The sequence below is a fragment of the Gobio gobio genome (assembly GCF_949357685.1).
Source record: "Gobio gobio genome assembly, chromosome: 5".
Taxonomy (NCBI): domain Eukaryota; kingdom Metazoa; phylum Chordata; class Actinopteri; order Cypriniformes; family Gobionidae; genus Gobio; species Gobio gobio.
Window position 1 is genome coordinate 22,264,163 of NC_137101.1, and position 16,463 is coordinate 22,280,625.

At 41.3% G+C, this 16,463-nt stretch overlaps 1 protein-coding gene across 1 annotated transcript in view; it reads right to left on the reverse strand.

Annotated features, from left to right (window-relative positions):
- Nucleotides 1-884: 884 nt before the first annotated feature.
- The window catches only part of pawr (PRKC, apoptosis, WT1, regulator), a 76,483-nt gene continuing 60,904 nt past the window's right edge, over nt 885-16,463 (reverse strand). The window contains exons 5-6 of the mRNA XM_079817513.1: nt 13,689-13,793; nt 885-4,302 (exon numbers count right to left, since the gene is read on the reverse strand). Coding sequence (XP_079673639.1) covers nt 4,216-4,302; nt 13,689-13,793 — 192 coding nt within the window. The 3' untranslated portion in view covers nt 885-4,215. The remainder of the gene's footprint in view (nt 4,303-13,688; nt 13,794-16,463) is intronic.

The window sequence follows — 16,463 nt, forward strand, 5'->3', positions numbered from 1 at the left end:
CGGGAAACGCTTGGCGAATGTTGTAAAAAGTGTCAAGATGATGTCAGGATCAAGGTTTACCCCAAAATCAAAAGAAAGCTATTCTATTTTGCATAACAGTAAACAAAAAAATTCTTATAATAGATAAATAGATTCTTGTCATATTTCATGTAATTTAAAAGGATAGCACCTAGAAATGAAAATTGTCATTATTTTATTCCAAATTGTGTTCCAATTATGACTCGCTTTGTTCTGTGGAACATAAAAGAGGATATTTTGAGTAATGTCTTTACAATGCAAGTCAAGGGCCACTAAAATTGTTTGGTTATTAAGATTCTTCTAAATATCTTCTTTTGTAATCCGTAGAAGAAAGTAAGGGTGTGTTCACACTTGGAGTTGGAACTAAAAAGAAAATGATGCATCCGGTCCTTTTTCTTTCATCTTCTTATAAGATTTATGGCTTTTGACATATACACTATTGGCAAATTTTTTGGGACGTCTGCCTTTACATGCACATGAACTTTAATGACATCCCATTCTTAGTCCTCAGGGTTTAATATGGAGTTGGCCCACCCTTTGCAGCTATAACAGCTTCAACTGTTCTGGGAAGGTTTTCCACAAGGTTTAGGAGGGTGTTTACGGGAATTTTTGACCATTCTTCTAGAAGCGCATTTGTGAGGTCAGGCACTGATTAGGGCTGTCACGATTATGAAATTTGGCTGACGATTAATTGTCCAATAAATAATTGCGATTATGACGATTAATTGTCTGTTTTAGGGCTTTGGCGATTAATTGCCTGTTTTGTGGCTTTGTCGATTAATTGTCATACAAATTGTTGTGATTATTTAATTGAATCCCTTGTAAGTTGTCACTTGCAATAACACATTAATACACTTAAAGCCTTTAAATATTAAAGTAATTTAATCAATGAAAAATATGTATCTTTCAGAAATGTGTACATTTAAAGAAACAATGTAAATGTATATGAAAGTATAAATAATAGAAACAATCACCATAAAGTTACCATAACACATAAAGGACTGTCAATATCTCATTCCAAACTAAAGTAAAATATAAATATATTTTACAACTTTGAAAATTCTGTAAATAACAGAAACAATGAATCACAAATATAAACTATGACCATAACAGAACAGGCCATAAAAATCAAATTCTGAAATAAAAACAATCATGCTCCTTAATGGCTTGGTAGATTACGGGAAAGAAACACTAGCATGTTGACTTTTTCTGGCTTAAGACAGCATCTAACTGGGGTGACAATGTTGCCAGCTGTACTGAACATTCTTTCAGAAGCAGTACTTGTTGCACATATGCACATGTAGGCTACTTTCTCGCCAACTTGGAAATTAAAGGAAACCTATGTATGACACGCCAATTCGCTATGCCATTTTGGAGTGCTATCAAGACGCATAATCGCTTTTTAACGTGTTTATCAACGCCGTTTCATTCTATCCCCCTACACTGCCCCTACCCATCACACACACACACAGACACACACACACACACACACACACACTGCCCCTAAACCTACCCATCACAAGAAACATTCTGCATTTTTACATTTTCAAAAAAAAACATAATTTAGTATGTTTATAAATCCATTTACATTCACGCGGAATCACACGGCGTAGACATACACGCGGAGATGATGGTTCGTTTCAGCGTACACATACAAGCGGAATCACACTGCGTAGACATACACGTGGAGATTATGGTTTGTTTCGGCGTACACATACACGCGGAATCACACAGCGTAGACATACACGCGGATAGCTCAAAATGCGTACAGATAACACGCCATTTGGCTTTAGAAAGTTAAGCAAAGCCATGATGTCATGTTGATTGGCGTTGTCGTTTTCGGCTTCGAAACTAAATCCATCTTTGTTGAATAACTGGGCTGCTCTAACTCAGGATGGAGAAATCAACAGGGCAATATAATTTGAACGTAATGCTCAGCGTAATGAATTCAGAGGGAGACCGGTAGAAGTAGAGTGCTGCAGGTACGTCGTTCATGAACGAATGATTCTTTAATATGACTCGGGACTACCGAGTTGTCTCAGAGAGTGATCCGTTCATTTTGTTGGCCGCGCGTGTGCGCAAAATCCCATAGGTTCTGTACATGAAACAGAAAATGTTAGTTCATCCCTCGAGTTCGGGTTGAGTCTTTCGTTCTTCCTGTCAGTCCTATAGAAGACTATGCTGTCAGAACCGGAAAGAAATTATTAGTTCATCTTTCGAGGTTCGCGTTCCGCCGGGTCCGAGTCTTTCGTTCTTCCTGTTATGCTGAAATGACTCAATTTTTTTTTTTTTTTCATTTTGCTGAACGAGATTCAAAGATCCGAGTCTGTAAAATGATCCGAACTTCCCGCTACTAACTACAGGGCCCCCTTGTGTCTTCTAATAGTGGGCAATAATAACGATCACCTGTAATGACCGCGATTAGACCAATTAATCGCGATCAAACGATTATTTTTATAATCGTGACACGTCTAGCACTGATGTTGGACGAGAAGGCCTGGCAGTCTCTGCTCTAATTTATCCCAAAGGTGTTCTATCGGGTTGAGGTCAGGACTCTGTCAAGTTCCTCCAAACTCGCTTATTTTTAGGGTTGCATCTTGTGACGTGATATCACATCCTGGTTTTTCTTGTTTTCTTTTCCATGTCTTTGGTTCGTGTTGCGTTCATATTTCAGCACTGCAGTCCTTTTGGAGGCAAAGCAAGACCAATTTTTTTTAAGGTCTCAGACTCTCTGCCCGCTTGATTGGGGCACACCAGGGTTTGGATGGCAGCTTTCACATTTACTTATTCAAAATGAATTGCACTAACAGAGCAATCACACAAGAGCTTGTTTTAATCAGACCAAATATGGCAAGTGTGAACACGCCCGACATGAAGTTGAGGAAATTTCTCTCCTCAATTGTCAATAGTGAAGGGTAAATAGAAACAGATGTTATTTATGTGTCCATCTTTGTAAGTAGATAATGTAGCACTAAATCATAGGTATAACACTAGATTAAAATAGCAAAGATTTAACCCTTTAGTTTTTACAAAGAGGTATAGATTTTATAATGACTTCCATTTGGTTATCAATAAATATGTTTATAAGAACAATCTTTGTATAAGCCAGAATTTCAATACTTTACAGCAATGGAAAAAGTTCATGTAAAAAAAAAAATGTCATGAAGGATTTTTATTCAAACTTTTATTTCAATCTTCTGTACATGCATTATGTAAAGCAATGGGAAACCGATATCTTCCACACCGATAGTCTTAAAAAATACCCTCTCAAATGACTTGACACAATATATGTCATAAGCACTGTAGATTAGCTCATTGTATATACGATCCCCGAAGTGGTGAGCAAACAATTGCAATTTATAAATGTCACATCGCGGTCTTTATCGGCCACGAGAGGCCGCACAAACACGCTTGATAACGTCTCCAACCGGTTTGGTTAAATTAAAAGAAAAAGCAGCCTAGGCTACGAATCACGCTAACCGTACACGACGAACAGCTACATCTATTGATACCACGAGTTTAAACAACTTGTAAACATTCGTACGGCGTGTAAAATGTAAAAATCAGACAATAACAGATAATATTCATTACAGCATTTGCAAGCTTCAAGCCAGAGACATATACGTAGCGTCACGCTCACGGAGGCCGGCGAAAAGAAAAACGGGAAGGTTGCAGGCGTGACGGAATTGCACCAAGTACCGCCAACCGCCAGGGAGGATCGGTCACCTAGTTTAAAAAAGAGGCCATAAGTTGAGATGCGGGCTACTGTCTAACAGGCACTTTTTGGACTCATTTCCATGGGGTAATAGAAATTATGCACTCGTATGAAGGCAATCGTAAAAGAAAACGAAAAGAAAGAAAACGAATTTGGCGACGCATCACGTACATTCAAATGCATTTCCTCTTTTCGTTGTCTTGCGTAAGCCTTACAAGGACAGTCAGAGTAGCATACGTACGCACATTTACATCAAATAGAAGGCGAGTTCCTCCTCGAGTAACACTGCGTCGGTGGCTCGGTTCCACATCCGGAGGTCCGGCTTCTCGAAGCCTCCCCACGCGCGACAACAAGACGGACAGACACGTAAGACCAGAGCAGAACACGTAAAGGACAGAGGCGGTGGCGCTTTTCGGCAAATCCCTCCGGCCGCCACGGGCAAGACGCAGACTCCATTTCAGCCGTCCTCGGGTCGCCGGGTTCTACCTGGTGAGTTGGCCGACCACTTTGAGCAAGGTCTTGTTTTCCTGTTTTAGCTGCTCGTTCTCGTCTTCAATATCGTCCAGATCCTGAAAAAAGTTAGAAATGTAGGGAGAAGATTACTTTACTTTACTTTACCAAAGGACATGTTTTCATTTTCCTTCACAAAATAAAGGAAGCAATGATAGCAAGGCATTTTTCAAAGCGTAACGAGTTGTATAATAACGCTCTTCTGACACAAGCGAGATGTGATCCTCGACAGATTGCAGTAGATTTTGCCGTTAGGGTCTCGCAAAATGATATATTTGTAGTCTAAGAGCGTATAAAACAGAAATATGTGGTGAAATGGGCTCTTTTTAAGATGGCGATCTTTAATATGGAATTAACTGCATCAGCGCTTTTGTTGGAGGTGTCGGGAGGATGCGTTTGCTGGTTCATTACGCAAGTGTCTTTACAAAATAAGCAGCCATCCCCCTTCTGATATCAAATGTAACGCAGTAGACTTGAGGAGACCCATGGCAAAAGTCTACTGCATTCGCAAAGTTGCCCAATTGAGGCCAATAAATTGCTTATCCGATAAGAAGATTTAGTTAAATAATTCCCTTGACGTGGCAAAAAAGATTGACATGATTTTGCCTCGACAGTGGATAGAAAACTTGAATACCCATTGGATTAATGTAATTGCACAGCACCTTAAATTTTGGTTTGATCATTCTGAAATGCCAAAGTCTGTCATCAGAATAATTGGTTACAGTGACCTCCCAGAATCCCGAACACAAGATACCACGATAGCGTTTTTTAAATTTTGCCTGTCGCGGTCTGAGACTCAAGTAATTTAAGATGTATGAAACAAATCTGAGTTTGTTCCTCGATGGCAGCAACTTCTATTTTTTTAAGAACAGATATTTTGTGCTATTTCCCAGGAAATTAAGATTTAGTTCACTTGAAGACATGGGATGGAGACGCTGCTTTATGTGCAAATGTTTTATGTTATTTTCCAAACGTAGGCATAAGTTGTAAGTTTAGATGGATGCACAACTCTAGAGTAATAACATTAAGGCCTGTTCACACCGGGACGATTTTCGCACGCGTTTATCGCCGACGTTTAACGCCTCGGGACTAAACAATGGGCGCCAATGTGAGTGTTCACACCGACGCGCAAAACGCCTCGGGTTCGTTTTTTTATTTTGACGCGGCGTGTAAAAAACTGTCCGACCAATGAGATCGGCGCTTTTGTTCACGTGCCTGGAGCTGCTGAAGTGACAGTAAAACACGACTTGGTGGCGCTCAAGCACAAAACGGTCTTGCCGAGCACACATTGATACGACGAAGAAGTAGTAAGTAGACAAAGAAGAAGATGAACTGCTAATGCTGCTTGCCAGTTAGCAAAAAGTGTGTGAATGGTTTTGTCCATATACATAATATGTCTATGGTTTTGGCAAGCTTACTTCTGTCTCACTCACTTCTGTGTGACAAGCGGGGGGGGGGGGCAAAATTAAGTGAGCTTTTGCTTACAACAAGCAAAATGATCTGCCAAATGGGGTGAGAAGAATGATCTTATTTCTGTTTGGGACAGAAACAAGATTTAAATCAGAAACTAGATTATTTTTATCACCCCATTGGCAGAGAATTTATCTTATTTTAAGCATAAACTCAATTTTGATTTTATTTTCAAGAAAACAAGAAAATATATCTTATGTCATTTGACTTATCTAGTAAATGCATCTTGATTTAAGAATTTTTAGATATTTAGAAACGAGACAAAAATACTAAGTAAGAAGTGCATTTTTGCAGTGTATCCCTTATCTTCCCTGCATCAGAGGGCTTCTGTCTTTTTTGACACTACAATTTGGCCATCCATCATAAATTATCAGGCAACTTTCACCGTGTCTACACCTGGAGCGAGCGGCCAAGCACCCTAAAAAATGAAAGCAATTCTTTCTACGTTAGATGCGGCGAGAGGCGACGCGACACAACAAATTCCCAACGTTAAACTGATCACGCGTTATATTTCTGACGCACTTCAAGTAGCTCGGCAGGGGAGAATGATGAGGCGGACCGGGAAGATGCGGGGGACTTAGTTAATTTTTTTTTTTTGTGCTTTATTTGGTAATATTTCGAATTAATATTAATAAAATAGTATCAGTGATACATTTTGGCGACCATATGGATGAGTGGCGCCCCTAGCATTTGCCTATTCCGCCTATGCCACGGGCCGGCCCTGCTATTGTGGCAACTATGCCTTGGCTGATATTTTGTGCTCCGTTGTCATTTCAGAGCAAAGTTAAAACAGATAGCGTCTCTCGGTGTCGTGCTGTTTGCCGGAGCAGGAATAATTACAACAATTGCGACATCAGCACATTAATGTAGTTGTTAAAAAAAGCTGTGGCCTTGTCAAAAGCTCTGGCAAGAAAGCGACAACTTGCGTTTGACGGACAGTTTTGTTTGACGATGACAGTTGGCGGAATGACTTTTTGGCCACACTTTTTGGAGAGATGAAAACAGGCTAAAAAGTTGTTCAACTGTAGGCTACGTGCAGGACTATGGAAAGCAGCAGGTGTTTTCCAGGAAAACAACAAAAAAGATTATAGCGATTATTATAATAGCTGTCAGATGTGGTTTTTACAAGGAAATAACTAACAGCTCGTGCACTCGGGGACAAAGTGAGTAATAACAACGTTGCGTAGAGAGTACGGTTGAAGTATTTCCTCTGTCGTTGTAAATGCTATTCCAGCAGAGACACGGACTTGAGCGTTCAGGTCAATTACATGCAAGCGGTGAATATTTCATCTCAGACTGCACTCTAAAGCGGAGTTCATCAGCCAAGTCAGCGGAGGCTGTGTGGAAAAAGGGAGGTATACAGAGGTGGTGTGGTGCACCCAAATCCGTAGTAACATCTTTGAATTTGGAGTGAGTAATAAGTGTGACTGAAGGTTTACGGTGTTGCATAAAGGCGCATATGAATGTATGCGTTTAAAAAAATGACACTTGTTTAATCTGTTTACTGGAGCTTTAGTTTTGTATAGGCCTATGCTGTGTGTGGTGTGGCGAGTTGTAGCATTATTCAGGGCTGTTCGTGGCAGTTTGCGAGGCAGTGTTAGCAGAGAACAGTTCTCTTGGTGTGTTTTGTTGTAAAGAAGAATGTGTTGTCATTTTCAGTGAAGTCAGTTCAAGTGTGACCTTTTAACATCTGTCCCTGGAAGCTTTGTTTACAGTGTATTTGAGTTTAATTATTAATTATACCTTACAGAAAAGAGACAAGCCGGACATATCAGCGGTGTAGCAATGATACAGCGGACTGTATTTGTTGGCGTCGAGCTCTGAAGCTGTTTGTGTTGGAAGGAAACGAGAGAACAGACTGCAATCTCACACGAAGACGAACGCTCTGACATGAAAGGGTCAGAAGCACACACTGGGTTTATTCCCTGCAGTAAGACTAAAAGTGGAGCGGTGTTCTAATAGTGAGGTGGCCTGTGATGGAGAGGTCAGTATATTGAAGTGAAAACTGGGGAATAGTCATAAGAATGAATTAATAGCCTGGATCAAGTAAGGGAGCTTGTGGTGTGTGTAGTAAATAAGGCAAGTAAAAGTGGCAATGGCATGTAGTAAATGTGTAATACGCAGCTGTGATACAAAGAAAAGGCAACATAACATCATGACTTTGCGTAAACATACACGCCACTTTCTAAAGCCAAATGGCGTGTTATCTGTACGCATTTTGAGCTATCCGCGTGTATGTCTACGCCGTGTGATTACGCGTGCATGTCTACGCCGTGTGATTCTGCATGAATGTAAATGGATTTATAAACATACTAAACAATGTTTTTTTGAAAATGTAAAAATGCAGAATGTTTCTTGTGATGGGTAGGTTTAGGGGCTGTGTGTGTGTGTGTGTGTGTGTGTGTGTGTATGTGTGTGTGTGTGTGTGTGTGTGTGTGTGTGTGTGTGTGATGGGTAGGTTTAGGGGTAGGGGCAGTGTAGGGGGATAGCAACATGACATCATGACTTTGCGTAGACATACACGTCACTTTCTAAAGCCAAATGGCGTGTTATCTGTACGCATTATGAGCTATCCGTGTGTATGTCTACGCCGTGTCATTCCGCGTGTATGTGTACGCCGAAACTAACCATAATCTCCGCGTGCATGTCTACGCCGCGTGATTCCGCGTGTATGTCAACGCCGTGTGATTCCGCGTGAATGTAAATGGATTTATAAACATACTAAATGATGTTTTTTTCAAAATGTAAAAATGCAGAATGTTTCTTGTGATGGGTAGGCTTAGGGGTAGGGGTAGTGTAGGGGGATAGAATGAAACGGCGTTGATAAACACGCTAAAAAGCGATTATGCGTCTTGATAGCGCGCCAAAATGGCATACGAATTGGTGTGTTATACATACGCCATTTCATGAGATCAGTCTGGAAAAGGAGTATTGCAGTTTGTTGATGAGTTTTAAGATAGTTGTCACAGATGATATATATGTAGGCACGGGAACAATAAGCTCCCTTTAAAAAAGGGATGAGTGAAAAACAAGGTAATGCTTCTTTTTGGGATTGACACTTTATTTGACTCTGTGATGTTGCATTGTGGTATGCCTGAAGTGTACATATGAAGTAGACTCGCTCCCTCTGTCAAAATCGAGGGAGCAAGGGTCTGTCCATAGAAATTTCCCTTGTCCACTTCACGAAGTGGAACGCACACTTCAAAATGGCAGCGGGATTCCCCTGAGGGGAAGTGCGCAAGTGCGTGTCTAAAACTGGAGTGGAACTGAATGTCAGGAATGCACCATCCTAGTAAAAGTTCCCGGAGGCCTTCAGTGACACACCCAGGGCAGCGCAGGAAGTGAGGTGGTAACGCATGGCTGTGCTACATTGGTTGATGAGGAGGCTGCCAGGTACGAGGTAATGAGCAAAGGAGTATGTAAGGAGCCAGTATTCCTGTAGCAGAAGCGGCAGCCATCGTGCGGCAGTGGTCGTGTTCAGACCGGCTCGTGTCAAGACATGCGACTATACCTGCACGACTACACTGAGCAGACCACACCGACAGGACAAGGGTAACTAACTCTTACTCCTTCACCATTGCATACATGGAACCCATTGCACTCTTCTTCTCCTTACACCTCCCCAATCAATCACACACCCCTGACTTTACTCATCAGCTCGTTTCCTCTCACCTCCAGTTGCTTGGGAAACTCTCAATAAACTACTACCATAACCGCTTGTGGACAATCTTCCTCACACGCTTTCAGTTGCACCAACTCATGTAGCTCATTCCTAACACATACACTTCTACAGCCCCGGTGACAATGTAGTAGGCCTGTCCAAACCTGCTCCAACTTGCATGCCTCGAAACACACACGTCTGGAACTTTCTAGTATGCTTACTAACACTGCAATTAGCTGCTTCAGGTGTCTTTCATTAGGGTTACAGCTCAACTCTGCAGGACACCAGCCCACGTTTGGACACCACTGTCATACTTCAACAACACCACCAGAGGACATCACGTCTGATTCCTACAGATCACATTCATCAACAAACTCAATTCACAAGGAACGTGACCACATCTTGCTTTATTACTAATCTACATTGCATTGTACATTGAAGCAATTTATACATTCATACCCATCACTATCACAGCTACATTTGCTGTTGAAAATGATGAAACAAAACACATCTTCAAACCAAATAAAACCTGCTTCATGACCTATTGCAATTGTGCTATCACTTTGTTTCAAGGGGACATGCAATGGCATGACCTTCACAGAAAAGCAGCTGCAATAAACTTCAAGTAATTCACTTCTTACTTTACAAATGTCCCCACAAACACACCATTTCATTCTTCACACACAACCACAACATAATTAAGTTGGCTTAAGAGAGCCAACTTATTCTTCTGACTCCAATTTACAACTCCATCTCCTCCTACAGCTTTAACTCTACATACACCAAACTCAGCTCAGACCTTCAGACTAGTCTGACTCGGTATGATGATATATCTTTTCTAACTAATTGGGCTTACGGTTTTCCTAAAAATGATTGCCAAAACTCTGAAAAATCCCATTGACTTTCATTGACGAAATGTTCAGATGAGCCAAGACTAATCAAACTCCAAATGACAATTCAAATCTAAACACACTGAAGCCCATTACACTCCATTAGCTGCCATTCTACCGGTATGCACTTCTTCTAATCAACTGACACTCTCTCGCTCTCTCTCTCTATCCATCTAATAGCAACCACCCAGAAAATCATGGTAACTGCCTACACCCAAACAGAACACCCTAGCAACAGTATAGCAACCACCAGAACATCTTAGCAACTACCCTGAATACCCTAGTAACCTATCTATCTGTCTGTAATCTGTATTGACTTCAAAACCGTCAAACTTTAAATTATTTTAAACCTAAAACTTTCTATGACATTTTTCTAACTTTCTGGTCCAGCTTTCACAAGCCAACTTCAAAATTTGTTTACAAACTTTACTCCTCTAATTATACATTACAATTTGTAATGCACTGACTACCATATAGATCATGGACAACCCACATACATAAACTACAGGTAATCAAACAAACTACCTCAAAGTATACCTACAATTGGTCACCTCACACTATCTAAAGCACTTGAACTACATTCCCAAACACACATGACGTCAACCCGACTGCCAACTGATTTTTCTTTTTGTTACCCTACCCACCTGCATACACACACAAACAATCCAATTCTTACTGAAGGCCACAAACCAATGTTTGCTCAGTGTTTTGCTGTCGCACACATCAAGAGACCGTCGCTGACGCCACACTGTGAAGGCACAATGGAACAAAAATCACTGCAATTATTACAATCTTTCAGCTCTGCGTGAATACAGACACTGTAAAAGGCACACGTTTGCTTACAAGCTTCTATAATTGAGCAGCATCACCTTCTCAGCTGTTGCACGCACATTTCCATATATAAAGTTGACCTTTCGTGAACCGGCGCATCAACCGTTATTGCGTTTGTGATGGAAAAACTGTTAACGACAATGAGTTAAACTATCTGTGAAATTATGCTATTAAACCTTGACCTCATTTGGCACAAGGAGGACCTTCCTAACGCTCCGTCTTGCAACTTGATTGGTGCTATGTGCTCATAAATACAAGTCTTCGCTTAGTCTGAGCTGCGCTTAGTCTCACGCTGGCCGGCCAAATCTTCAAAGAGTCTGGCCGGTTTCACTCTCGCTGGCGACTGGCCTCTGATTTCAAACGCTCCCTTTGTAGCTCTGGTTAAAACAAATACAAAGATATGACAATGAGGACAGCCGGTACACACCCACTGTGACGAGTGCAAAAGAAATACTTGAAGAAATATCACTTTCTATCCCCACTGGACACTGCCACTTAATGTTGTTCATCAAATTTCCCATCTGGCCAATTCCGGATTAAGCATTTAAGTCAGGTAACACACTGACATCTGACAGCATTTCTTAACCTAAAGCGAAGGATAATTGTAATCTTCAGCTAAGCCACAGAGCGCCTTTGCAATATGGAGCCATTGCTGCAAGATAGCGACGTGGTCGTTTGGTAATCGTTTCTCTTTAGTCGCCGGCCTGCCTGTGTTTGCCCACAGAAAACAAGCCTTATGCAATGCAAAACACCTACACGCTCAGAGGACATGCCCCAAGTCTGCCGGGTGCCCTTGTAAATACCGTGATGCGTTAGCGGATGAGTCACGTCCATTAGCGGACTAAACAAGTGTAACATGGTGTGCTCGTGTCAGATGTGCGTGCTTTTAATTTCCGCTCCGATTAATCGGACAAAGAGCGTGTGACAAACTTAAATATGACAACCAAAAGCCACTCCGGTCTGTGAATACGTTGAGCGCAGAATACATGTGTGAGATCCGTGATCACCCTTTTATGCCACATGCAGTCATTGACAACTTCTCACATCAGCACAATAGTGCCGTCTACCATTTTCATCATTTACTGTTTCTACTTACCCTACAAGCATTACCGCATCAGATAATAGCTTCAATACATAATGAAAGTGCATACTTTGTCAGGCTATAAAGTGTTTGGTGTTTTGTGCAAATCTTCAGCTAATGTGCTGCCTCGACTGGAGCTCTGAATACCCGAGGCTCAGGTTTTATACGCAAATCAAAATGTGTGTTACCTCTTTGGATACTGCACCGTTTCCACTTTTCGTACCTATATGCTTCTTTAAAGAAAGTTAAAGTTAATTAACCTTCACTTTATTACAGTGTATTCCTGCCAATAAATAGTCAAAGACTATGAGGTCATCCCATGTTTCTTCAAATTGGTATGCCCTATTGGAGGCCATTCATTTAAAAATTCTACACATTGGAGGACTGCATTTCCACAGGACCCAACGCAGCTGACGGGAGATGCGGGAGAACCGTCGAATTGCTGAGAGCGGGTGTGGGAATGAAGATACTGATGTGTGTGCAGGAAGCGGCAAGCGGGACAAAGAAAACCACCCATGGAACTCCCACACAATAGAAATCTCTTCAAATCAAATATTCTAAGATACGTAATGTTATACGTCTATTTCGCAATAAAAATAAATCTCCGGCGTGATGACTCCAGATCTTCAACTGGACAAATATTCTGAATGTTCCGATCTAATCCCACTTCTGACCTGTAATGTTGCCTGAATCATAATCTTACGCTGTTTGTTCGTCGGCCCGAGGAAAACTGGCCCCCCGACTGAGCCGGGTTTTTTTTCGTTCTGTCACCTCTGTCGCCTTTGGCTTTTGGCTTGCTTAGTTGGGGACACTAAATGTTCAACTATATTACTGATCTGCCCGCATTGACACTACATAAGAGTTTCACTGAGCTGGACGATGACATCACTGTTTTTTTTTTCAAAGAGGCCGTCCAGCCCAATCAAATTTTGTTTCATTATTTTCCGGTTACCACTGTAAAGCGCTATATAAATAAAGCTATAAATAAATAGCTAGCCTTTAACTAATAAACCTTATTCGCATCAGTGCCATTTTTAACAGGAATGAAAGAGAGACTGTGAGGGATAGACGTGCATCTCTTCAGTGGGTTGTACTGTTATCTAATGTGTTTTTGGGTTGTTCTGCGATCTTTTCAAGAAATGTCAGTAGACAAAACAGTCTAGACAACGTGAGCTGTGGAAAATGATAAGTGATCTAGGAGCTTTATACAGCGGATACCATTGAAAACGTGATCAGTCTATCCCTCGCAGCCTCACTTTCATACCCGTCTAAATACTTCAATTCATCAAGTACCAGCTGTACTGAGTGAGACAGCTGGCCTAATTGAGGTAAGCCCAAGTAAAATGCTCTGGAGTGTGTGCAAGCAAGCAGCCTATAAATTGTCATTTCCAATTATTCAACACTATTAGGTTATATCATTGTCGTTGCAAATTAAACGCCTATAGTTATCCAACGGGAAGTGAAAATTACTGGCTGCGTGCACTTGTTACGAGGCCGCTGTTGGCTTCTCACCCTGTTCAGCAGGTCGATCTCCTCCTTCAGCTTAACGATCAGCTCGTCCTTGTCTTGATGGGCTTTCAGCAGGCGACCGTTCTCCTGTCTCTCCGAGGCCAGCTCCTGTGAATGCACAATTCTGTTAGATTCAAAGCTTTGTGTGCATCTCGACAATGCGTCGACACGGCAAGGTTGCAGACTGCCCTGGACTTGTGGACATTATTTTTACTCCGCTTTAATCATGGTGTCTTGCATCAAAAACTCCTCATTTTCTTTCAAATCATCCCAATTTTCCTCCCTTTATCCGAGTGTTACAATTAACACCATGTGTGACGGGTAGCTTAATACTTCATACGGTATGTAACATGGGTGATTGATTATCGTGCTCATTTCCAAATAATTTTCTATAAAACTGACAATATTTTATGTATATTCATTGTATAAAAGTACTGCTTTGCATATTACTATTAATAAAGTGGTCATGAATTGCATTTTTTTTATAATGTTGTTATCAAGATTTTAACACCCAAAAACATAATTTACAAGTAATAGGCAATTTTCTTTCCTGTTTTGGACCCTCTTTCCGTTTTGATAGGCGTGCCGCATTCATGACCTGGAAGTAAACGCTCACTGCTCTGATTGGGTAACAGTTTTGCTTATTAAAATCATTTTCAACGTCCCCGCCATTAAATGTGTAGAATTGTCATCGTTTTCATACATTCTCATTTGCAGTGTCGTGTTGTTATAATAATATAAAACATGCTGTAATGTCTTACTGATTTCATAAATAATATGAAACATGTTGTAATGTATTTCTGAGGACAAAACAGAGGATGTTGCTGACTGAAGCTTTTATTCAGGATTACAGCGAATGGCTTGGATCAAAACAATAACAAAAGCAATGTTCTCTACTTGCTTTCTTCCATATCCGGGAAATTAACCTCATAAATGCCAAAGCATTTAGGAACGAACAGCAAATCGCAACTACTCGCGTTTTGACTGCAGCGCTACAGGATAAGTACTCAGTCCGCATTGCTATCGGATCCAATATAGTCGGCCGAATGGTGTCTTGTTTAAAAACCAATCCACAAAACAACTGCCACGATCTGGAACTTCGTTCATTCGTGCTTTCTTAATGATAGCATCACAAGGAAGGTAATGCAAAGACTGTGTTTTGCCACAATTTGGTTTCTGAATTAATCCTGTGTTTGCGTCTCTCTCGTATTTACTATTAGGTGAAATGCGTGAATCGGTGGGCGGGGCTAAAGTGGCAATGATGTACAAGTAGGCGTTGATCTTCTTCTGCAGAGGCAGTCTTTCGTCGCACTCTAATGCTGCGTTCACACTAAACGCAAATAGAGCGTCATAAGCGAGTGATTTCAATGTTAAGTCAATGAAAAGGCGCGATGGACTCACTCGCGCGTCCAGTTTTTGACGCGAATGACGAAAAATTAAGCGTCTTGCGCGATACGCGTGTTACCCGCGAGTGGTGCTTCTGTGCATTTACACGTTTGAAGCGAATACGCGTCTGACGCCCGAGTTCAAAAATTTGAACTTTGGCGTCAATTCGCGCCGCATTAACCAATCAGGAGCCTGCTTGCTGCTGTCACGTGGTAAAGTGATGTGATGAGAAACCCTGCATAATTTAAAAATGCTACTATTGTGTCACAAAATGAGGTTAAGACTTTTTCAGGTGAGAATGTAGTTGTTTAAAGCTCAAATCTGTGGTTTATTTATAAAGAGAGCGCCTATTTTTTTTTTTTTTAAATCTTGGATTTTTGGAGTTGTGAGATCACTGGGCACTCAGCGCTCATTAACCCCGGCGAGAGCAGCCTTTCCTCGGGTAGTCCTTCTGATGTTTGCCGCTGGCTCTGATGTCCTGTAGTGGTTTGTCTTGTGTGGATCTAACGGGCGATATTTGGTGTCATGAATCTATCAGTTGTTGTCTGCCAAATCGTTTTGACTGAGGGCAAAGAACGTCTATTTCGTTTCAAACGCTCGATTTATACACGCGTCCAATTCACTGTGTCCAATTCACAAACACCTTCTGATATTTGCCGCTGGCTCTAATGTCCTGTAGTGGTTTGTCTTGTGTGGATCTAACGGGCGATATTTGGTGTCATGAATCTATCAGTTGTTGTCTGCCAAATCGTTTTGACTGAGGGCAAAGAGCGTCTATTTCGCTTCAAACGCTCGATTTATACACGCGTCCAATTCACTGTGGACGCGCGAATGGAATCAAAAGCGTCCAACTAGACGCGGTAGAAGCGATTTTGACGCTCTATTCGCGCTTGGTGTGAACGCAGCATAATGTGACTAAATCCCAAATAAGTCGTTTTGACAGCTTGGTTTCAATAAAAACTTCGAGGAATTTTTCAGGACAATGACTTCTTATATTTTGATTTCTCAATTCATGACCCCTTTAAACATCAATCAGCATGTAGTGCCAGTTTTGTGTGCAGTATATAGACAGACAAATTGCCTTTCATTATTTACAAACTTGTCACATCGGGCAGTTAGGATGAGCCCTTTTATTCAAAACAGAAAACGCCAATCCGTTGCCCATGTCTCCTATAGCTTTTCACTTTAGCTTCACTTCAGCTCTCAATCCTTCCCGTTACAAACACGCATGCTCCCTCGGACCTAGATGTAAGACCGTATGTTCCGACATCCTCTCAAAGACATTAATATTTATGACTGTATGCTGCTGAACAGCACCTCTCGTGTTGGGCCTACGCATGTCTGTGTAACTATAGACGTTCCTCTCACGATCGTGCGGACTTCATGCACTGA